Here is a 24492-nt window from a genome sequence, read left to right as displayed (position 1 = left end):
TTGTTACAATTTCCTCAACCTGGTGATCACAAACTCATTTGCATAAACACTTCTTAACAGGGAACTCAATTTTTGTGGTCTCCACACGATGTACTAAGAAGTTCATGATATCACGGTGTATCACTTATTCTAAAACTCATATTTTTCACACAGAAATATTTTAAAATCAGGTTGTATATCACAATTGATGGCATCTTACAACTTAAAACTGATAATGCTTGTACTTTCTTAGTGGTGCATCAATTCGATCATGATACTTTCTGTAATCTATAATGTCTTGAAATCCATGAAATGTAGTATGTTACTTCTTGGATCCAAAGTGTCTGTAGTGGATTGAATAGTTTCCTCCAAAATTTCATGTCTACCTGGAACTTCAGACTGTGACCTTATTTGGAAATAGTCTTTGAAGATGTAATTAGTTAAGGATCTCGAGATGAAATCGTATCAGATTCAGATGAGGACCTAAATTCAGTGACTAGTGTCCTTATAAAAATAGGAGAGGACACAGAGAGACAGAGAGACAAAGGGACGAAGGCCATGTGAAGATAGTGGCAGTGATTGCAGTTTTGTTGCCACAAACTAAGGAATGCCAAGAGCGACAAGAAACTGAAAGAGGCAAGGAAGGACTCCCTCCTACACGGAATGTGGTGCTGCCAGCACCTTGGTTTCAGACTTCTGGCTTCCAGAAACATGAGAGAATACATTTCTGTTGATTTAAACCACCTAGTTTGTGATATTTGTTATGCTATCTTAGGAAACAAATATAATGACTTTCACTACTTCAAGCTGGTGGCATGTCATAAAAACCAAACCAAACTTTGAAACTGTATTACTATGGGAATAACTAGTTTTAAAAGCTAACTTTAAAAATTTAAAGTCAATTGATTTTTCCTAGTCTCTCTACACGGTACTATAGCAAACTGTTAAAAAGTTTATGTCACAATTAGGCATTTAATTTTTTGTTGTTATTAATGGAATTGGATCCGTGAATAATTGCAATTTGTGAAGAAACACTGAACTATTTCCCAAAGAATATATTAGTAAAACCCATAAACTTTTATTGTTATACAAATGAAGAAAGTTATCATTTTAAAACAAAATATTTTATTGTTCTTGATTTTAAAAGTCTAAGGATACTTACGCTTTCTTTGTAAAGGCATAACAGCTAAGAAGCGATAGGTGACATTGATGGCTCCTGAGAAATTAGATAAATCTTTGAAAGTATGCACATAGCGTTCTGGATTCAGTTGATGTGTAGACGTTTCCCTTACAAGTTGTTTGTCTCCTTCCTGAATGCCAAGAGGAAGGCAGAGAAAACAAATAAATAATAGATGGTCATGGATTAAATAAATTTTCTCCTTACACAATAAATATATGGATCTGATATATAATATGGGTATTATATAAATCTCAGTTACTGGCACCAAAAGCTGTAGATAATTATCTTTTCTTCTTTTTTTTTTTTTTTTGCGGTACGCGGGCCTCTCACTGCTGTGGCCTCTCCCATTGCGGAGCACAGGCTCCGGACGCGCAGGCTCAGCGGCCATGGCTCACGGTCCCAGCCGCTCCGTGGCATGTGGGATCCTCTCGGACCGGGGCAAGAACCCGTGTCCCCTGCATCGGCAGGCAGACTCTCAACCACTGCGCCACCAGGGAAGCCACCAGATAATTATCTTTAACCAGAATTCCTACCTAGAGTCTCTGTTCCAGTTATATTCCACTTTTTATACTATGCTTACAATTGCTTTTCTACAGCATACATTAATAGTGGCATTCTCTTGATAATAATAAAGCATTCTCTTGGTAATAATTTTAAAAATCTCTATTTGAAACTCTATTTGAAAATCTGTTTGAAACATGAATTTCATGTTAAAATTCAAATTCTTTACAATAATTTAAGGATCTTAAAACTTGACAGTAGGGCTTCCCTGGTGGCGCAGTGGTTGGGGGTCCTCCTGCCGATGCAGGGGGCATGGGTTCATGCCCCGGTCCGGGAGGATCCCGCGTGCCTCAGAGCGGCTGGGCCTGTGGGCCGTGGCCGCTGGGCCTGCGCGTCCGGAGCCTGTGCTCCGCGACGGGAGAGGCCACAACAGTGGGAGGCCCGTGTACAGCAAAAAAAAAAAAACTTGACAGTAATCTCTTTTACAGTTTCACGTAAAGCTAATTCTCACTAGATTCACCATATTTGAGTCATATTAAACTATTTACTCTTCTTCAAGCCTTATCAAATAAAAGACCACACATTATTTCTATGATTTTGAAATTTTAGGAATGATTAGGAAGATGCAGCAGTGAACATAATAGTTGGAGTCTGGATAACTTATTAATTAAAAAATTTTAGTCAGTCACTTATGTGGCCACTATAATCGAAGGCTGTTGAGAATGGACAGACATGGTCCTTGTGACACGGTAGTATTTTTTTCAAATGTCTTCAAGATAACTCAATTAGGATCCATTTGTACAAAGTCTTCAAGGAAATGTCTTTAGACCTTATACTAGTCTTTTCCATGATGTTTTCTTGTTGCTTGTGGGTGTAGAGGGGGAAGGGGAGTATTCCGATGGAGGTGAAGTTTGGTCCTTTTTTATTTAAGACCCTCATTATCGATCTGATACTGGAATTATGTCATTCAATCTTCAGGATGGTTTATATTCAAGAAGACGTTCATATTCAGCTTTAAAAATATCCTGTTAACTACTAATTGCTTTGTTTTATCTCCCTTTGATATAAGTTCAGTTGTAGATTTTGATTATCTAATCACCATTTGATCAAGCCTCTATTGGTTATACATTACTAGCAAAATGACTTGCTTGGCTTTTGTATATGGTTTAGTACCACTGGTAGAATATTAGGGCAACTAATTAGGAAGAAATGTTTCTTTTTTGGCAAGGTGTCTATTGTGCTGTGTGAGTTATGTGGATATTTCTACTATTCAGTATAGGAATGTCAGTTCAGGCATGGGCATGCCATTAAAACTACAGAGAAAGTGAATGCATTAAATAAACTTGGTCCTCATGTTTTTGGCTGTGGTCAATAAAACTTTAATCAATTAAACCTTGTTCTAAAATATTAGAAAGGATTCAAATACAAACTTTACCTCAACTGGAACATTCACTACTTTGTGTCAAATTTAAATATAAATGGAAAAGTTGACTACCTCAAACTTTTAAATCTATGGCAGGGCTGAAATTGTCTTAGAATAAAAATTGAGAGTAGTGAACCCTGACTGGGAAGAGCTATCAATCTGGTCCTTGATAAATGAAGATTCATTCTGAATATCTCTTCTGTATATTCAATTATGTTTATGAACCTATAGTTGTTCTTTAATACTGTATTTCTATATTTTATATTGACTTGATGATTTAGACAAAGAAAAAATACTTTAGTCTGATTTATAATGTATTTGCCATCTGTAAAATTATAGAGTTTCAAAATACATGATATTAAACTTTGGAGGCTAGTTTTCTTATAAATGTACTCATTGAATATCCATTGATTTCTGATTATTTTAAATTCATTGCACATAAATATTTTCATTTTTGTATTTCTGAAAACCTAAAAAACATCATGGAAGTTTTAAAATGAACAAGTTTAGGATTTCTAAAAGGTAACCAGAGACTCAGTTCTGCATCAGCTACTTTAATAGTAATGTAATGGTGTACACAGTCAATAGGGTGTAGAAGAAATATGTATAAAAATCACAGTAGTCACAACACCGAATTGATTTTACCATTCTGGTCTTATGTGATATCACATTCTAAAGGAAGTGTAGGATACTGAATATCTCTTTAAGAATTTTATCATGAACACGTAAAAATCCAGACTTTTTCTGTGATAATATAGAGTACATTCATCCTGTTTGAAGGACATAACAGAATATAAAATGAAATGAAACTTACATGAAAGCACTTTATTAAATTCTCAAGAACAAGTTTCTTTACACTTTTCAGCATAAATAAATCATGCAACTTTCACCTGAGTCTGTCTTGTTGGCTGCTTTCCAGAAGCATCTACCTGAACAGCCGGGCTCTCCCTGGATACCTTCTTTCTGTAGATACTATGCTGTAGTGTATTTCTCAGTAATAAGACAAAGCTTTATGACAATCATTTTCTGGATAGGAAGGCAATTCAATGGACTAGCTACAGACTAAATATATACCCTGGTGGCTACTTTGAAGATGCTCACAGCCGAGAGGCTAAGTTGATTGGATATGCAGTGTCTCTTCTACTTAGTTTGCCTTGTAATACTATTTGTCTCTTACACTGAACTTGGTTTTCTTTCCCACTGAAAGGCACATATGCCCCTAACATGTAAGAAATAAACTAAACTGTTACATGCCCAGATTTGGGGGCCACTGATAGATTTTCTAGCAAGAATAGTAGAATAGATGTGCTAAATAACTCTAGAAACCTTACTACTGTAATTGTTTATCTGATTTCCCTGAATTATAGCTATTATTTCGCCCTGATTTAAGAAAAACATAAAAAGGGGCTTCCCTGGTGGCGCAGTGGTTGAGAGTCTGCCTGCCAATGCAGGGGACACAGGTTCGTGCCCTGGTCCTGGAAGATTCCACATGCCGCGGAGCGGCTAGGCCCGTGAGACATGACTGCTGAGCCTGCGCGTCCGGAGCCTGGGCTCCACAACGGGAGAGGCCACAACAGTGAGAGCCCCGCGTACCACATAAACAAAAAACAAAAACCAAAAAACAGAAAAAGAACAACCTGCCAATGTCTCTGCTTAGAAAATTGCATGCATTGTGATATTTTGGAGTCAAGAAAGAAAATCAAGTCAGATAATTTTAGGAAAACTGAACAAGCACAGATAAAAGGGTTGAAAAGGTAGAAGTATTAAAAAGAAACTGCATTATATCCTAGTAGGAGGCCAGTTTTCCATGGTTATTAGACATTTTTAGAAGAACAATTTTAATTTTACACGAATGATTTAATGAATATTTCAAATATTTATATATATTAAGCCTTGGGATAAAATTTAGCTCAAAAAATGCAATTTAGGTAGAAAACATCATCTAGTAAACAGTGAAAAATTAAACTAATAAAAATATTGTCACTGAATTGTCAATATGGGGGTGTGCTTGTATTTAAAAACCATTTTAACTCACTTTTTCTAACTTAATATAAGTATTTAAAAATAATTTCAATTTTTAAAGCTAAGAAGCAAACAATCTCTTCTCTGCACCTGGGATGATTTGCAAATTTGACTAGATATATGGTTAATGTAGCAAGAAAATTTTCATTGAGAAAGTACTCTTTAGTAAGAGCTACTTCATTAAATCACACTTTTTAATTAGGTGTCTAGGACCTATGTTTAGATAGAAATGCATAAAGAGAACAATAGTGTTTGACTTTCTTAGGATATATTCTCTATTACTTCTTACACATTTTATAGTGAATTTGAAGCTCTTCTATTCCAAAAAGACATAAGGATGTTTGCTGCATACAATAATCTTTTGTCGAGAGACTTACGGGTAAGATGGCGGAAGAGTAAGACGCGGAGATCACCTTCCTCCCCACGGATACACCAGAAATACAGCTACACGTGGAACAACTCCTACAGAACACCTACTGAATGCTGGCAGAAGACCCCAGACCTCCCAAAAGGCAAGAAACTCCCCACATACCTGGGTAGGGCAAAGCGGAGAGATTCCCGCACAGAGGATCGGTGCCGAGCGGCACTCACCCGCACGAGAGGCTTGTCTGCTCGCCCGCTAGGGCGGGCGGCGCTGGAAGCTGAGGCTCGGGCTTCGGTCAGAGCGCAGGGAAAGGACTGGGGCTGGCGGCGAGAACTCAGCCTGAAGGGGGCTAATGTGCCACAGCTAGCCGGCAGGGAGTCCGGGAAAACTCTGGAGCTGCCGAAGAGGCAAGAGACTTTTTCTTCCCTCTTGGTTTCCTGGTGCGCGAGGAGAGGGGATTAAGAGCGCTGCTTAAAGGGGCTCCACAGAAGGGCGCGAGTCACGACTGAAAGCGCGGAGCCCAGTGACGGGCGTGGGACGCTGGGGCTGCTGCTGCCGCCGCCAAGAAGCCTGTGTGCGAGCGCAGGTCACTGTCCACACCGCCCTTCCGGGAGCCTGTGCAGCCCGCCACTGCCAGGGTCCCGGGATCCAGGGGCGGCTTCCCTGGGAGAACGCACGGCGCGCCTCGGGCTGGTGCAACGTCACGCCGAACTCTGCCGCTGCAGGCTCGCCCCGCACTCCGTGCCCCTCCCTCCCGCCCGGCCTGAGTGAGCCAGAGTCCCCGAAGAGGCTGCTCCTTTAACCCTGTCCTGTCTGAGCGAAGAACAGACGCCCTCCGGCGACCTACACGCAGAGGCGGGGCCAAATCCAAAGCTGAGACCCAGGAGCTGTGAGAACAAAGAAGAGAAAGGGAAACCTCTCCCAGCAGCCTCAGAAGCAGCGGATTAAAGCTCCACAATCAACTTGATGTACCCTGCATCTGTGGAATACATGAATAGACAACAAATCATCCCAAATTGAGGAGCCAGGAGTCAGTGCTGTGCCTCTGAGGTGGGAGAGCCAACTTCAGGACACTGGTCCACAAGAGACCTCCCAGCTCCACATAATATCAAACGGCGAAAATCTTCCAGAGATCTCCATCTCAACACCAGCACCCAGCTTCACTCAACGACCAGCAAGCTACAGTGCTGGACACCCTATGCCAAACAACTAGCAAGACAGGAACACAACGCCACCCATTAGCAGAGAGGTGGCCTAAAATCATAAAAAGTCCGCAGACACCCCAAAACACACCACCAGACGTGGACCTGCCCACCAGAAAGACAAGATCCAGCCTCATTCACCAGAACACAGGCACTAGTACCTTCCACCAGGAAGCCTACACAACCCACTAAACCAACCTTAGCCACTGGGGACAGACACCAAAAACAACGGGAACTACGAACCTGCAGCCTGCAAAAAGGAGACCCCAAACACAGTAACATAAGCAAAATGAGAAGACAGAAAAACACACAGCAGGAGAAGGAACAAGATAAAAACCCACCAGACCTAACAAATGAAGACGTAATAGGCAGTCTACCTGAAAAAGAATTCAGAATAATGATGGTAAAGATGATCCAAGATTCTATTTCCCAGATCCAAAATCTTGGAAATAGAATAGACAAAATGCAAGAAACAGTTAACAAGGACCTAGAAGAACTAAAGATGAATCAAGCATCGATTAAAAACACAGTAAATGAAATGAAAAATACTCTAGATGGGATCAATAGCAGAATAACTGAGGCAGAAGAACGGATAAGTGAGGTGGAAGATAAAATAGTGGAAATAACTGCTGCAGAGCAAAATAAAGAAAAAAGAATGAAAAGAACAGAGGACAGTCTCAGAGACCTCTGGGACAACATTAAACGCACCAACATTCGAATTATAGGGGTTCCAGAAGAAGAAGAGAAAAAGAAAGGGACTGAGAAAATATTTGAAGAGATTATAGTTGAAAACTTCCCTAATATGGGAAAGGAAATAGTTAATCAAGTCCAGGAGGCACAGAGAGTCCCATACAGAATAAATCCAAGGAGAAATACGCCAAGACACATATTAATCAAACTGTCAAAAATTAAACACAAAGAAATCATATTAAAAGCAGCAAGGCAAAAACAACAAATAACACACAAGGGAATCCCCATCAGGATAACAGCTGATCTCTCAGCAGAAACTCTACAAGCCAGAAGGGAGTGGCAGGACATAATTAAAGTGATGAAGGAGAAAAACCTGCAACCAAGATTACTCTACCCAGCAAGGATCTCATTCAGATTTGATGGAGAAATTAAAACATTTACAGACAAGCAAAAGCTGAGAGAGTTCAGCACCACCAAACCAGCTTTACAACAAATGCTAAAGGAACTTCTCTAGGCAAGAAACACAACAGAAGGAAAAGACCTACAATAACGAACCCAAAACAATTAAGAAAATGGGAATAGGAACATACATATCGATAATTACCTTAAATGTAAATGGACTAAATGCTCCCACCAAAAGACACAGATTGGCTGAATGGATACAAAAACAAGACCCATCTATATGCTGTCTACAAGAGACCCACTTCAGACCTAGAGACACATACAGACTGAAAGTAAGGGGATGGAAAAAGATATTCCATGCAAATGGAAACCAAAAGAAAGCTGGAGTAGCAATTCTCATATCAGACAAAATAGACTTTAAAATAAAGACTACTAGAAGAGACAAAGAAGGACACTACATAATGATCAAGGGATCGATCCAAGAAGAAGATATAACAATTGTAAATATTTATGCACCCAACATAGGAGCACCTCAATACATAAGGCAAATACTAACAGCCATAAAAGGAGAAATCGACAGTAACACAATCATAGTAGGGGACTTTAACACCCCACTTTCACCAATGGACAGATCTTCCAAAATGAAAATAAATAAGGAAACACAAGCTTTAAATGTTACATTAAACAAGATGGACTTAATTGATATTTATAGGACATTCCATCCAAAAACAACAGAATACACATTTTTCTCAAGTGCTCATGGAACATTCTCCAGGATAGATCATATCTTGGGTCCCAAATCAAGCCTTGGTAAATTTAAGAAAATTGAAATTGTATCAAGTGTCTTTTCTGACCACAATGCTATGAGACTAGATATCAATTACAGGAAAAGAGCTGTAAAAAATACAAACACATGGAGGCTAAACAATACACTACTTAATAACGAAGTGATCACTGAAGAAATCAAAGAGGAAATTAAAAAATACCTAGAAACAAATGACAGTGGAGACACGACGACCCAAAACCTATGGGATGCAGCAAAAGCAGTTCTAAGAGGGAAGTTTATAGCAATACAATCCCACCTTAAGAAACAGGAAACATCTCGAATAAACAACCTGACCTTGCACCTAAAGCAATTAGAGAAAGAAGAACAAAAACACCCCAAAGTTAGCAGAAGGAAAGAAATCATAAAAATCAGATCAGAAATAAATGAAAAAGAAATGAAGGAAACGATAGCAAAGATCAATAAAACTAAAAGCTGGTTCTTTGAGAAGATAAACAAAATTGATAAACCATTAGCCAGACTCATCAAGAAAAGAAGGGAGAAGACTCAAATCAATAGAATTAGAAATGAAAAAGGAGAAGTAACAACTGACACTGCAGAAATACAAAAGATCATGAGAGATTACTACAAGCAACTCTATGCCCATAAAATGGACAACCTGGAAGAGATGGACAAATTCTTAGAAATGCACAACCTGCCAAGACTGACTCAGGAAGAAATAGAAAATATGAACAGACCAATCACAAGCACTGAAATTGAAACTGTGATTAAAAATCTTCCATCAAACAAAAGCCCAGGACCAGATGGCTTCACAGGCGAATTCTATCAAACATTTAGAGAAGAGCTAACACCCATCCTTCTCAAACTCTTCCAAACAATATCAGAGGAAGGAACACTCCCAAACTCATTCTACGAGGCCACCATCACCTTGATACCAAAACCAGGCAAGGATGTCACAAAGAAAGAAAACTACAGGCCAATATCACTGATGAACATAGATGCAAAAATCCTCAACAAAATACTAGCAAACAGAATCCAACAGCACATTAAAAGGATCATACACCATGATCAAGTGGGGTTTATTCCAGGAATGCAAGGATTCTTCAATATACGCAAATCAATCAATGTGATACACCATATTAACAAGTTGAAGGAGAAAAACCATATGATCATCTCAATAGATGCAGAGAAAGCTTTAGACAAAATTCAACACCCATTTATGATAAAAACCCTGCAGAAAGTAGGCATAGAGGGAACTTTCCTCAACATCATAAAGGCCATATATGACAAACCCACAGCCAACATTGTCCTCAATGGTGAAAAACTGAAACCATTTCCACTAAGATCAGGAACAAGACAAGGCTGCCCACTCTCACCACTCTTATTCAACATAGTTTTGGAAGTTTTAGCCACAGCAATCAGAGAAGAAAAGGAAATAAAAGGAATCCAAATTGGAAAAGAAGAAGTAAAGCTGTCACTCTTTGCAGATGACATGATACTATACATAGAGAATCCTAAAGATGCTACCGAAAAACTACTAGAACTAATCAATGAATTTGGTAAAGTAGCAGGATACAAAATTAATGTACAGAAATCTCTGGCATTCCTGTACACTAATGATGAAAAATCTGAAAATGAAATCAAGAAAACACTCCCATTTACCATTGCAACAAAAAGAATAAAATATCTAGGAATAAACCTACCTAAGGAGACAAAAGACCTGTATGCAGAAAATTATAAGACACTGATGAAAGAAATTAAAGATGATACAAATAGATGGAGAGATATACCATGCTCCTGGATTGGAAGAATCAATATTGTGAAAATGACTCTACTACCCAAAGCAATCTACAGATTCAATGCAATCCCTATCAAACTACCACTGGCATTTTTCACAGAACTAGAACAAAAAATTTCAAAATTTGTTTGGAAAAACAAAAGACCCCGAATAGCCAAAGCAATCTTGAGAACGAAAAACGGAGCTGGAGGAATCAGGCTCCCTGACTTCAGACTATACTACAAAGCTACAGTAATCAAGACAGTGTGGTACTGGCATAAAAACAGAAAGATAGATCAGTGGATCAGGATAGAAAGCCCAGAGATAAACCCACGCACATATGGCCAACTTATCTTTGATAAAGGAGGCAGGAATGTACAGTGGAGAAAAGACAGCCTCTTCAATAAGTGGTGCTGGGAAAATTGGACAGGGACATGTAAAAGTTTGAGATTAGATCATTCCCTAACACCATACACAAAAATAAGCTCAAAATGGATTAAAGACTTAAATGTAAGGCCAGAAACTATCAAACTCTTAGAGGAAAACATAGGTAGAACACTCTATGACATAAATCACAGCAAGATCCTTTTGGACCCACCTCCTAGAGAAATGGAAATAAAAACAAAGATAAACAAATGGGACCTAATGAAACTTCAAAGCTTTTGCACAGCAAAGGAAACCATAAACAAGACCAAAAGACAACCCTCAGAATGGGAGAAAATATTTGCAAATGAAGCAACTGACAAAGGATTAATCTCCAAAATTTATAAACAGCTCATGCAGCTCAATAGCAAAAAAACAAACAACCCAATCCAAAAATGGGCAGAAGACTTAAATAGGCATTTCTCCAAAGAAGATATACAGACTGCCAACAAACACATGAAAGAATGCTCAACATCATTAATCATTAGAGAAATGCAAATCAAAACTACAATGAGATATCATCTCACACCAGTCAGAATGGCCATCATCAAGAAATCTAGAAACAATAAATGCTGGAGAGGGTGTGGAGAAAAGGGAACACTCTTGCACTGCTGGTGGGAATGTGAATTGGTACAGCCACTATGGAGAACAGTATGGAGGTTCCTTAAAAAACTAAAAATAGAACTACCATATGACCCAGCAATCCCACTACTAGGCATATACCCTGAGAAAACCATAATTCCAAAAGAGACATGTACCAAAATGTTCATTGCAGCTCTATTCACAATAGCCCGGAGCTGGAAACAACCTAAGTGTCCATCATCGGATGAATGGATAAAGAAGATGTGGCACATATATACAATGGAATATTACTCAGCCATAAAAAGAAACGAAACTGAGCTATTTGTAATGAGGTGGATAGACCTAGAGTCTGTCATACAGAGTGAAGTAAGTCAGAAAGAGAAAGACAAATACCGTATGCTAACACATATATACGGAACTTAAAAAAAAAAAAAAAAGTCATGAAGGACCTAGGGGCAAAACGGGAATAAAGACACAGACCTACTTGAGAATGGACTTGAGGATATGGGGAGGGGGAAGGGTAAGCTGTGACAAAGCCAAAGAGAGGCATGGACATATATACACTACCAAACGTAAGGTAGATAGATAGTGGGAAGCAGCCACAGAGCACAGGGAGATCAGCTCGGTGCTTTGTGACCGCCTGGAGGGGTGGGATGCGGAGGGTGGGAGGGAGGGAGATGCATGAGGGAAGGGATGTGGGAACAGATGTATATGTATGACTGACTCACTTAGTTATAAAGCAGAAACTAATTAAAAAAATTAAAAAAATAAAAATAAAATTAAAAAAAAATAAATAAAAATAAAAGGTGAAAAAAAAAATAATCTTTTGTCTACTTAAAGTTAAATATTGAAATTTCACTTGAAAGTGTCTTATATACATCATCATTGAATACAACAAGCATCCTGCCAATACCATGTTTTTGATTTACAAGATGTGATATACTTCTACCAGTACATACAGATGCAAGAAATAAATTTTTATCACAAAATTAAATCATTAATCAAGAGCTCCTCTAGTTGATTTATGATCTTTAATTCTATTAATTAAAAAATAGCTGGATCGGGCTTCCCTGGTGGCACAGTGGTTGAGAATCTGCTTGCCAATGCAGGGGACACGGGTTCGAGCCCTGGTCTGGGAAGATCCCACATGCTGCGGAGCAACTGGGCCCGTGAGCCACAACTACTGAGCCTGCACGTCTGGAGCCTGTGCTCCGCAACAAGAGAGGCTGCGATAGTGAGAGGCCCGTGCACCACGATAAAGAGTGGCCCCCCCTTGCCGCAACTAGAGAAAGCCCTCGCGCAGAAACGAAGAACCAACTCAGCCAAAAATAACTAAATAAATTTATTAAAAAAAAAAAAAGCTGGATCACCTGGGCCTTGCTCTACTGTCCTTAAATTTCATAAACCTAATAACCAGTTTAAAAAAATCTAAAATGCATGTCATTAGTAAGTTTCTCCAGTTTGCTATGTTTACCTAAATCATGCCTAGTCAAATTCTATTAACTGTGGTAACTTCAGTATTATGAATAGACTAAGGATGATAGAATGAAGAGTCCACAAGATTAAGAGCTATACTTGAAAGTAAAGGCTTAGGCAGAGTCAAGATCTAGGAATCTGACAGAATTTCGCCTGTAAAGCAAGATGCTTTACAGAAGACTTCCTAAGAGGATCTGCACAAACTTAGATCATGTGGTTGGCTCATAGGATATATCTAGAATAGTATCTGGCAAATAGTAGGTAGTTACCAAATCATGTTCAATTAATAAAACATTTTACTAGGAAATGCTCTTTGTAGTTATTGTCAGATTCTCTCTAGCTAAGATATTAATTGAAACTTAGCATGCTTGTATGATAGAATGTATTTTTAGGTCCTCTATTTGTCCAGAGGCTTTGATCTTCTGAAATATGTGAACAGGAATAATTGCACAAAGATTAGAATTTTCCCAGATATCTTAAGCTCAATTCAGATAGAAAAAGTGAATTACTCTCCATATTACTTTCATATTACTCTCATCAGACATATTACTCTCATCAGATGTGAAATTATATAATTATAACAAAAATGAATAATAGAAACAATTTGAGTTCTCACAATTAGTCAGAATGTGTCCTTTTGCATACTTTCATAATTCACTTAAAATTTATTCATAAATTATCTACTAATTTTACCATTTTTAAACTACTGAATAGCTTTCACATAATATTATCTTTAGTTCTTAAGGATCTTTATGACTTTTCAGTGACCGTAAATGTATAACATGGTGGTCATTTAGTGTTATTCAAAACCCAAATGAGATGTCACACATTGTAATAAAATGTTCCTTCTTAACAAAATAGCACAATTAGTATCACTAATTAGACAATGGGATTTTAAAATTTTTGATAATATAGAAAAGTAGAGAAAGTAAGGAGTAACACCTTTAAGCAAATTTTGTTTATTCTATTTACAGCAGACCCTTGAACAACACAGGTTTTAACTGCACAGCTCCACTTATAAGTGGATTTTTTTCCAGTAAATACGTAATACACTACACGACCTGAGGTTGGCTGAATCTGCTGATGCAGAAGTGTGGCTATGGAGAGCCAACTGTAAAGTTACACCCAGATTTTTTTGAGTGCCTGGAGGGTCAGTGCTCCTAAAACCCACATTGTTAAACAGTCAACTGTATTTCAAATTAAAGCTCACAAATTACAATGATTTTATGCAATATTAATTCAGATAGGGCTGATAGCTAACTTATTTGGAATTAGAGTTACATATTTGAACCACTATATATATATATATATATATATATATATATATATATATATGGCATTAAAGAAAACATTGCAACATAAACCAAAACAATTGTAATGTTGGTAATATATAATATAAAAAGTAGCTAGATAAGAAATATACATGTTATAATTTTGCTTAAACTAAGGCTATTTCAATAGCCTGAGACTGAAGTTAGGTTACAAGTGGACTGTCTGGTTCCACTTAGGCCTTATTGTGAACAAAAAATAATCAGCCTCCAAGACTTACCATAACATAGCTATCTTCAATGTACAAGTTCATAAACAGAAGGAAAATGACAAGAACTCCCAAGAATGAGACTGTAGAACGTTTTCGCAGGCATCGCATTTTATCTAGTGTATCGAAAATATGTTTCACTTGGTGAAATTTAAACATTCTCTCCTGTGGAAAAGAGGCACAAAATTATTAACTATTAATTTTGTATGCAAATATTTCTTCATCGTATCAGTCAAATCCAGTCTTTTATAAAATCTCACTATTCAAATATTGGAACCAAAATTGTTTCCAATTTCACAATAAATTTGGCACAGGCTATTAATACATTAACAGAAGGATAATGCAGTGGTTTATATTGATGTAGAGTAAGTAAAAATGAAAAGCACAGGTATTTCTGAACAAATAAACATTGGTAACAATAATGTAAGAAAATAATACTTCTTTGATGAGAAAGAATAAAAATTAAAGCGAAAAGCAAACATTAAGGTAACATCTACTTCCTCATATTATAATGTAATGAAAATGAAAGAAACTAGAAATATGGGCCTAATACTGATCTCAGAGTAGGTGTACTGAACGGAGTGATGGGGAGAAAATCTGGGTGAAAGAAAGAGAAGTGACAAAGGAAGTGAAAGTTTTGGGGGCAAGTCCACACATATATTTGAGTTATAATTACTTTGTTTATTTTTCCAGTAATTCTTGCTAAATCAGAGTAAATCCTGGAGTGGCATATCAACATTGCCTTGCTTGATCTACTACCTAGAAGTCTGACAGTTTATAATGATTTATGGACTACAAAAAGGCAAAACTGGAGTCAGCAAGATTAGTGGAGGCCTAATGATTTTCCATTTCATTCTTCTACATTTTGTGATCTGCTCCAACATTTTGTGATTTGTAAATGAATTACAAATTCATTTAGATTACCATTTTTTAAAAATAATAAATATCTGGGATGATCAAAAGACCAGTGGAATCATATTTTGTCAAAAATCAACTATAATCTGGAAATCGTGCCTTGTTATGTAGTAAGTCTCCCTGGGTTCAGCTTTAAGATGAAATATTTATGGGCCTAAAGAACTTCAGGAGGTGAAAAGGCCTGCATCCCAAACCCTTACAACAATGTCTAAGAAATAGCCAGCTAATGATGGCTCTTCAATGAGTTAATGCAAGAAAGCATTTATGAATCCTTGTAAATTATAGGAAAGAATATTAGGAATTGGGAGAAAGGAATGTTATAAGAATTAATGCCCATTTCCTTTGGCCATATTTTTCTCTAGGGTTATTTTTTCTTGTTGATTTTTAGGAGTTTCAAATATATGTGTAGGGATGCACATATATATATCAATCTTTGCTCACGTTGAAAATATCTAAATATCTTTCCCAAGCACTTTTTGTATTTTCTCCTTTTTGGTATGATGTTTGTAGTGTAGTGGTTCTTATGTCAAATTTATTTCATGGATGTGGACTTTTTTTCTATAATGCTTAAAAAAAATCCTTCCCTATCTTGATGTCATATGGGCAGTCTCATTTATTTTCTTCTGGGATTTTTTGTTTTTCATAGATTTTTTTTTTAGTATACCTGTAATTTATCTTTGTGTCTTTTATGATATAGTGGAATAATTTATTTTAGCTTTTCTATGTGGAGAGCTGATAATCTTCTCACAGTGCATTGGCATAACTACTATTCATACTACCACTCATAATTTCAAGGGTGTGGGCAAGCATACTCTCCTATGTACACAGAAATATAGAAGAACTGGGTAATGGTAAACATTAATACTGTATACCAGACCATACATTGAATCATCTCTTCTTTTGGTTCGTGATGCCAATTCTAGAATAGGGTCACTTTCTACTTTGCATTTATGGGTCAAAAATGTATTTATAGAGTCATCATTTATAACATTTTTCAATAAAAAATACATACATAGCACTTTTGAACCAAAATATTATAAGTGAAATTCTGTTGTCTGGTTCTATATTTTGTACCATACTGTAATCTGGTCCTGATACTACAGATAAAACATTCTGTTTGTAAAAGCTTTTTATATGGATTTGGGTGCAGGATAAGGTGCCCCTTCATGTTCACTGCAGTTGTAACCTGCCTAAGGATGCCTAGGAAGGATAAGAAGCAGGATTAAAGCTATGGACTCTCCATCTGGGTGGCTAATTTCAAGAGAATGATGTTCTGGTAGGGCCTCCAGACCCCAAGGAACTGGAGGGGATACCTACTGAGTGCAGATTCTGGATGCAGCTGAGATCTGTTAGTACAAATGCTTGTGAGTCTGGATGCTTAAGGCAGAATTCTCAGGGTCATCTGAAAGGGACCGTTTTGGAGTAGGGTCTGGTGAGGGGCTTATCTGTTTATATTCAGTGGCCGGTCCCAGAACCCTGGTGCTGCCCTCTATATTTTAGGAGGTGCTGGATTCAGGTCCAGGAGAGAATGTCCCAGGCACTTAGCTCTTAGAACCACGACTCCACATTGCCCATGGATTTTTCTCACGATTTGTCATCAGAAGTTATTTCAGCATACACGTGAAGGTGTTTTCATCACAAATTTGTTTGAAAACCAACAAGTGAAACTATTTTAAATTGACAACAGTAGAAGATGTTTGAATAATTTGTAGTGTTATTAGACTGAAGCCATTGACAATGTTGCCCTAAATGCATATTTGATGATATACAAAGGAGTTTATGAGACAGGTTAAGTAAAAAAATGGGTATAACAACAAAAAAGATTTTTATCTGAATTTTGAAATGACAAAGGATTAGAATCTTATCATACACAAGTGGCACAATATTTCTAAATGTCAATTTGGGAAGACTTGGCAATAGTATGAAATACATTTATTCCCTTTAACTCAGCAATTATATTTCTAAAAATCTGTTCAAAGACCAAAAAAATGTATTTGTGAGCAAAAGTTTAGCTATGGTATTGCAAAGCAGTGGTGTTTGTAAAACAAATTGGAAACAATCTATAAGCTGTTAACAGTCATTATCTCAGTGTAGCAGAACAATCAGGAATTTTCAATCTTGTTTTACTTTTCTAAACTTTCCATATCTTTAAAAGCACATATATTTAGTAATATTTTTTAAAGTTACTTTAAATTTTCAAAATTCTTTATTGTCTGTTGGAAAATAAAACACATTTTATTTCCTGGACACAAAAGCATAAACAGCAAATTTTTTTCAAGAAAATAAGATTTAACAAATATGTGACACTTTATGGTTATGCCTCTGGATACTTGGAAAGTTGAATGTTTTGAGTTCAATATAAATGCTAAGTCAAGAAGAATTCCATCCTAATTCTATTTTTTTGAGACAAAAAGAAAATGTAAATTATAAGATGCAAACTGAATTTGCAAAGTTCAAATGTACATAATTATATATAGAGATAGTGCTGGGCAATACATTTTGCATGGATAGCTCATTGAACCTTCATACCAATGCTAAAACATTAATATTACTATTAGACCAATTTTAAAACTTAAGGAAAACAAGGCTTTCTCATCTTCATAAAGGATGATTCCAGCTTCTAAATCTTGGAATTATTACAGAGCCCCAGTGCTTCAGGCACTCTCTCCCTTTGCTGCCTCCCTACAAGCTGTGTATGCTGGGGCCCTGTCAATCACCAAGAGCCCAAAGGGGAGCCAAAGGACCAGCAGAGAATCTTTGCAGACTGTATGGAAGGCAGAGGCCTGGCATCTTTTTCTTGAGGACATTGAAATTTCTACAGGTTGTGACTTTGTCCAAAGCCACCTGACTGGAAGAAGCACATTGCAAATTTGCCACCACAGTGAAGTCTGGATTGCTTGAAATTGGAGCTTCAGCAGTTGCTACAATAACCAGAGGAAGAAATACTTTGAAACCTTAGTAGCTTTATCCAGAGAGTTTCAAGATGGCAACTCAGAGTATCTAGGCTGCCAACTCCAAGGTCCTCCCTCTGACCTTTAATGATGTTAAAGTGCTTTCTCCTAATGTTTCACTTGTATACAATTCACATCTTTTAAAATGCAAAGCAAGTGATCACAAAGTCTATTGTCCAACTAACTTGATCACTTTGAAGTTCTACAAGGTTGACCAAGATGGACAGATATCTATTTGGGTAGGTCAGTGTATGAGTGGTTGTGGGAACACAGCTCCACAGAAATGGCTACATCTCCTTCTCATACAACCCTTAAACTACTGTAACTCTACACTGAGTACCAGTGGAATGGTTGCCAGTCTTCCAGATCGTCCAGAAAAAATAGACAAGTAATTAAATTTCCTTGGAAGATGGACAGGTGAAAAGAAAGGATCAGGTAAAACTTAAGGATAATAACTCTTTCGGGATTGGGTTCCAAAATCTTTGATGAACTGCCATGCACAAATCAATGAAATGCAGAACAGTCAGTCAAATAGGACAATACCTTTTTTAGAAAAGGAATGTTCATACATTTATTAGAACTTTCTATCCTACAAGCCTGATGTTCCTGTGTCTTCGAGTTTGGTCCCAGGTTTGAAATCACCTACCTCTGAAAAATTTCAGAGCCAGCAGGATTTTTGAAAGTCCTGGTTGAACCATAGGAAGATGGCCTGTTCATATCAGGACTTGGACTTCCTTGGCAAAACTTCTGGTTGAGACCAGACCCAAGCTATTGAAAATAACATTGTGTGCAGATAGGATAGTTCCAGGGGCACTATACAACTTCCCAGCACCAAAAGCAACATTCATGTGCCTGAAGATAGCTCCTGGGGAAATACAGCAGATCTTCCTGAAAGGTCTGTCAGACATTCTCCTTTGGAACTCAGCATTGAGCGGCATCAGTCCTGTATCACAGGTAAAGGTGAGGCACATAGAAGTGAAAACCAATCTGTGTGTTAGTTCTGGAATCCTTACTCCTGGTTAGAGAAATTTAGGGATCACTATTTAGAAGTACATAGGGCCAAGAAGGATATTGTTTGGTGCAACACAGTTTATTTCTCAAAGACCTAACTATAAATTGTTATGTATGTGGTTGTGCTTTCATACATAATTCCTTTTTCCTCCTTAAGCACAGTATATTCTTGGCATCAGCTTGAGAAAAGAAAGTACTGTTCTCCACATTTGCCTCACATTTAATCTTTATGGATTTGTTCTCTTCTCTTACCAATGCTCAGATTTTGGAATATAATTTTTAGGTCACCAAAATATTACTTTCTTGATGAAGATTTTCTCTGAACCTCATTTTCGGTCAAAAATTGTTCTTCACTTTTTTGAACTCTTATCATTTTATCTATATGTCTCTTAATTTACTTAATACTTTCTGCTTCTTGATATTGTATTCATATGTCTTATTTTCCTTTGGGTTCTGAGCTTCTTATACATAAAACATTTTTTTAAAACTTCTTATATTACTTGAATACTTAGTGGGGTGTTTTTTTAAAAAGATAGCAAACAACTACTACCCTGGGTTTTTTTTGTGTGTGTGCACTTTTGCATTTTAGAAATCTTGGACTTGGAGCTGTGGAAAAAACTACCAACCTGTGAATATTTGCATCTCTTTCCCACAGCACAGCACTCATAAAAGCTTGCCTAAGAGCTTCCCTGCCATGACCCAGATCTACAGTGTAATCTCTGGGCTCTTTGGTTGCAAAAATGCAACTGAGCATATCAAACTTGACTTTGTACATTATCAAAGCACCATGGACTCTTCTACGTTTGTTTGTCTTACAATTTATTTAAGTGAGAAGTGAGGATAATGTCACTTGTTATTTTATTATTTAATGGATTGAAATATTTTATACCCAACATAAATCAAAGTCTCTGGGGACATTTAAGAAATGCAGCAGAAAAAAATAATGTTGACACTGTAAACACTTAGAAGACCAGTAGCAAAATGACTGGTTTGTGCTGGGGAGCCTCCAACAGCTGTAATATGATCTATTTAATATCAGAATTCAGATATGGTACAAAGTTTTACAAGCCATGCAATTTGGAGACATATTCTTTGGACCTATGGAACTATTTACTTATCTTTACTACCTCATATATCTGCATACATATGTATAGGAATAAAGGTTCTGTCTTTGTAACACCATGAATATCTATTATTGACCTCAAATCATTGCTCATGGAGGCAGATAAAGTGTTGGTTGTACAAACTTCTTTACATTTCTTCTTGGGAAGACACTGGGGAAATCTGTATGCTAGTTTTCATCAACTCAAGAAACATGCTCATTTATTAAAGGATTGATGCTGATATAAAGTGACAAGTGGATTATTACACAGTAGAAGCACTTGCTTAGGGTGCATATGCTTGTGCATGTTATCATGTTTCTGGAATGTTACTTGGATTATATGCGACAAACCACCAAATGTTAATGAGCTCAGTTCTCTCCCTCCAGCTCTTTAGGGTAAAATCACTTGCACTTCCCAATGCAAACTATTCCATGCCCCATATGAGAGGATGGAAGAAAGGAAAACCATATTCCTATCTACCTGAATGAATGTGGCTACGGTAATCTCCCCCAAGACTCTAAGCTGTAACTTATATTTAATAGTCTACTTTTAAATCAACAGTCAGAATGCAAAAGTAAATTACATTCTCCACATCACATGGGCTGGTATCCAATACTTAACCTCGCATCAGGGAAAACATGAGAGAAGTCTTGCAGTCAACCGTTCATCTGTCTGACATGTGCCACTATGTGCATCTGACTTGCTTGGCTTGCCTTTTTTAATGTGTGCCCAATTTGTTTTTTTACATTGCTTTGTGGAAGGCTGAACATGCCCTCGGGGCAGTATTCAATACTTTCCAATGAACAGAAAGAATGTTGCTGACATAGCAAAAGCTTCAGGATGCCACGAAAATGAAAAGTGTCTTGTAAAACATGATTATCATTACGTTTTGTACAAAAGGCTCAGATATTCACACATTGATAGGAACAAATGTAATTGCTTTTTCCATTTAAGATTTTTTTTTAACAGTCCCAAGCTGTACTGTCCATTTGTAGCTATAGGTGGTAGCGAAGTGGAAAATTATAGAGGCTAGACTATTCCATAGGGTTCACAATGATGATGAGTGAGATTTATTTTCTGGTGCCTTTAAGCTTCAATTCAGATAGAAAATGTGTAGCATTGATAGGCTGAAGGTTTTCTGCCACTGATTATAAAAATAGGAAAACTTGAGATGAGGATTGGGAAGAAAGTAGTCTTTTTCAACACTGAAGCTAAGACAAGACGTACTTTATTTACTAACTTCTGTTTTAGAATATCATTCTGTTACAGATTTCTAATTTCTTTCCAATGAGCTGAAAAAGACCTGGCTAGAGTAGAACCAATAAAAGCAAACATTGAACTAACTACTTCAGAGAGAATGCAGGAGTTAATGCTAAGGAAAGGTATACTCATGAAAGCTGTTTTAAGTTGCAGTGAGGAAGAAAGGAATAATGATAATGATGGTGATAACTAACTCAGAGGTCTGTGAAATATATTTTATTTAATCTTCCACAAAACTCATGAGGTAGATAAGAATATATTTATGATTATTCTCACATTACAAATAAGGGAACTGAAGATTAGATAGATTAAGTGATGTGTCCAGGTACAGTATCGAGCAATTATGCTATGTAGATATGATAAACGACAGGTTTTCTTTCTAAATCTCTAACATTTTATGCATTCCAGTCTACTCAAAGAGTTTATCTGAGAGATGTAAAAATTAGGTGCTTCCAAATCAAGTTAAAATTTGGTTAAAGCAATATTACTGAAAAACATTAATGATCATATTTCTGTCACTAATACATAAGATGACTATTTTTCCCCAAAGGAATTGTGCAAACATTTATGCACAATTACTGCTATAGTATAAAAGATTATAAGATGTTGTCTCAATAAAATTGCCATACATTTTTATATGCTAATGGATCAGGTAAACTTTACCTTGAATTCAGTAATACGAACTACCGATTTGAGTAGATACAAATGATATATGCATATATATTTTTTATTTAAATAATATGCTGTATTAGAATAGTGATTGCCTTTCTCTTTAAGTAAGAATTGTTTTTATTAAGCTTGTTATTAAATTCTAAAATCAGAATGAATAAGTCTGTTATACATAATTCATTACCTATTTATTTATCCTTTCTTTCAAACACAGATAGAGTTCACAGTAAGTACCAGGGATCTGTGCTAGGCACAATGACTGTAATTTCATATCCAGCTTAACTGGAACAGAAAAAAAAACAAAACAAAATAAAACGTTACAGAGGGAAGTACAATAAAGACATACAATGTGGTTAGAAATACTTTCCTGATAGCTGTTATCAGGAATTTTTAGAAACATCATTAAGTGATTATTTAGTCTGTGTTGCCCTAGAGGTTAAATATTGCTTTTGTTCTTTCAACATTTATTGAAGCTTCACTATGCACATGACACTGTTCTAAAAAGAAAAGATTAATATGCCCATGGTTTTGCACTGCTGTTATTGCAAAGGAAGGTAGATGTGCCAAAATTCGATCCAAAAAGTGTTACACGTACAACTTCAGAAATGTGCACAAATTACAGTAGAAACACAAAATAGGGAAAGAAGGGAGTTGTGCTGTTTACTTGGGAGTGGATGTCTTCAGGAAATATCCCATAGAAGACCTGACAGAGACAGGGAGCAAGATAAGAGTGGGGAAGATTCCAGAAAAGAGTACAGCAGAAAGCAGCTTGTAGAGTGTAACATTTGTAACATTTCTGTTTTATGAAGTTTTCTTATTTTCTTAAAATCTTACTACCATCTAAGCAGAAATAGTACAAATTAATACACTACAAAGATCTTGACAAATAAAATGAGCAGACTGGTTTCAGACTTTTATTCCATAATATTTTTATTAAAAAGGAAGATAATGAGAAAATATCTTGGGGCTTTTGAAGAAAAATGCTATTATCCTATAACTGCAGTTTACAAAAGTTATCTTTATTTTCCAGGGGTGAAATACACTATTTTATCCTGATATGTAAGGTCTTAGAAAATAAAACACTTACGTATTTTTCTTTTAAAAAATTCTTAAATATTACTCAGCCATAAAAAGAAACAAAATTGAGTTATTTGTAGTGAGGTGGATGGACCTAGAGTCTGTCATACAGAGTGAAGTAAGTCAGAAAGAGAAAAACAAATACCATATGTTAACACATATATATGGAATCTAAAAAAAAAAAAAAAAAGTAGTCATGAAGAACCTAGGGGCAAGACGGGAATAAAAAGATGCAGACCTACTAGAGAATGGACTTGAGGACACGGGGAGGGGGAAGGGCAAGCTGTGACAAAGTGAGAGAATGGCATGAACATATATACACTACCAAATGTAAAATAGATAGTGGGAATATCTAGTATAGCACATAGCACAGGGAGATCAGCTCGGTGCTTTGTGAGCATCTAGAGGGGTGGGATAGGGAGGGTGGAAGGGAGGGAGACGCAAGAGGGAAGAGATATGGGGATACATGTATATGTATAACTGATTCACTTTGTTATAAAGCAGAAACTAACACACCATTGTAAAGCAATTATACTCCAATAAAGATGTTAAAAAATAATCCTTGGGCTTCCCTGGTGGCGCAGTGGTTGAGAATCTGCCTGCCAATGCAGGGGACACGGGTTCGAGCCCTGGTCTGGGAGGATCCCACATGCCGCAGAGCAACTGGGCCCATGAGCCACAACTACTGAGCCTGCGTGTCTGGAGCCTGTGCTCCACAACAAGAGAGGCCGCGACAGTGAGAGGCCTGCGCACCGCGATGAAGAGTGGCCCCCGCTTGCCACAACTAGAGAAAGCCCTCGCACACAAACGAAGACCCAACACAGCCAAAAATAAATAAATAAATTTATTTAAAAAAAAAAAATAATAATCCTTAAATATATCCACTAAGTCATTTTAGAGATAAATTAAGAACCAAGAATGGAGAGACATGGTGAAAAACGACTGCAGTTCTTTTACTTAATTTTGGTTCCAAATTCAAGAAACCAATAGGACTTAGGTATACTCACGTTGATTTTGAATCTAAGCAGTGAAGTTGAATTTTATGTTAAGTACTACAAAGCTCAGTTCCTCTTTTGTACCTCTGAATTTTCTAGAATCAAGAAATATGTTTATAAAACTGTACCCAGTCTTCAAATAGAATACATTACTCATTGTTTATAGCCA

General features: G+C 36.9%; 1 protein-coding gene across 1 annotated transcript in view; it reads right to left on the bottom strand.

Moving 5' to 3' along the window:
- The window catches only part of MGAT4C (MGAT4 family member C), a 43446-nt gene that overhangs the window by 3525 nt on the left and 15429 nt on the right, over nucleotides 1-24492 (bottom strand). Inside the window, exons 2-3 of the mRNA XM_081248286.1 lie at nucleotides 14355-14507; nucleotides 1142-1289 (exon numbers count right to left, since the gene is read on the bottom strand). Coding sequence (XP_081104412.1) covers nucleotides 1142-1289; nucleotides 14355-14501 — 295 coding nt within the window. The 5' untranslated portion in view covers nucleotides 14502-14507. The remainder of the gene's footprint in view (nucleotides 1-1141; nucleotides 1290-14354; nucleotides 14508-24492) is intronic.

The sequence above is a fragment of the Mesoplodon bidens genome (assembly GCF_964165515.1).
Source record: "Mesoplodon bidens genome assembly, chromosome: 11".
NCBI lineage: Eukaryota > Metazoa > Chordata > Mammalia > Artiodactyla > Ziphiidae > Mesoplodon > Mesoplodon bidens.
This window is presented reverse-complemented; position numbering and strand designations above follow the sequence as displayed.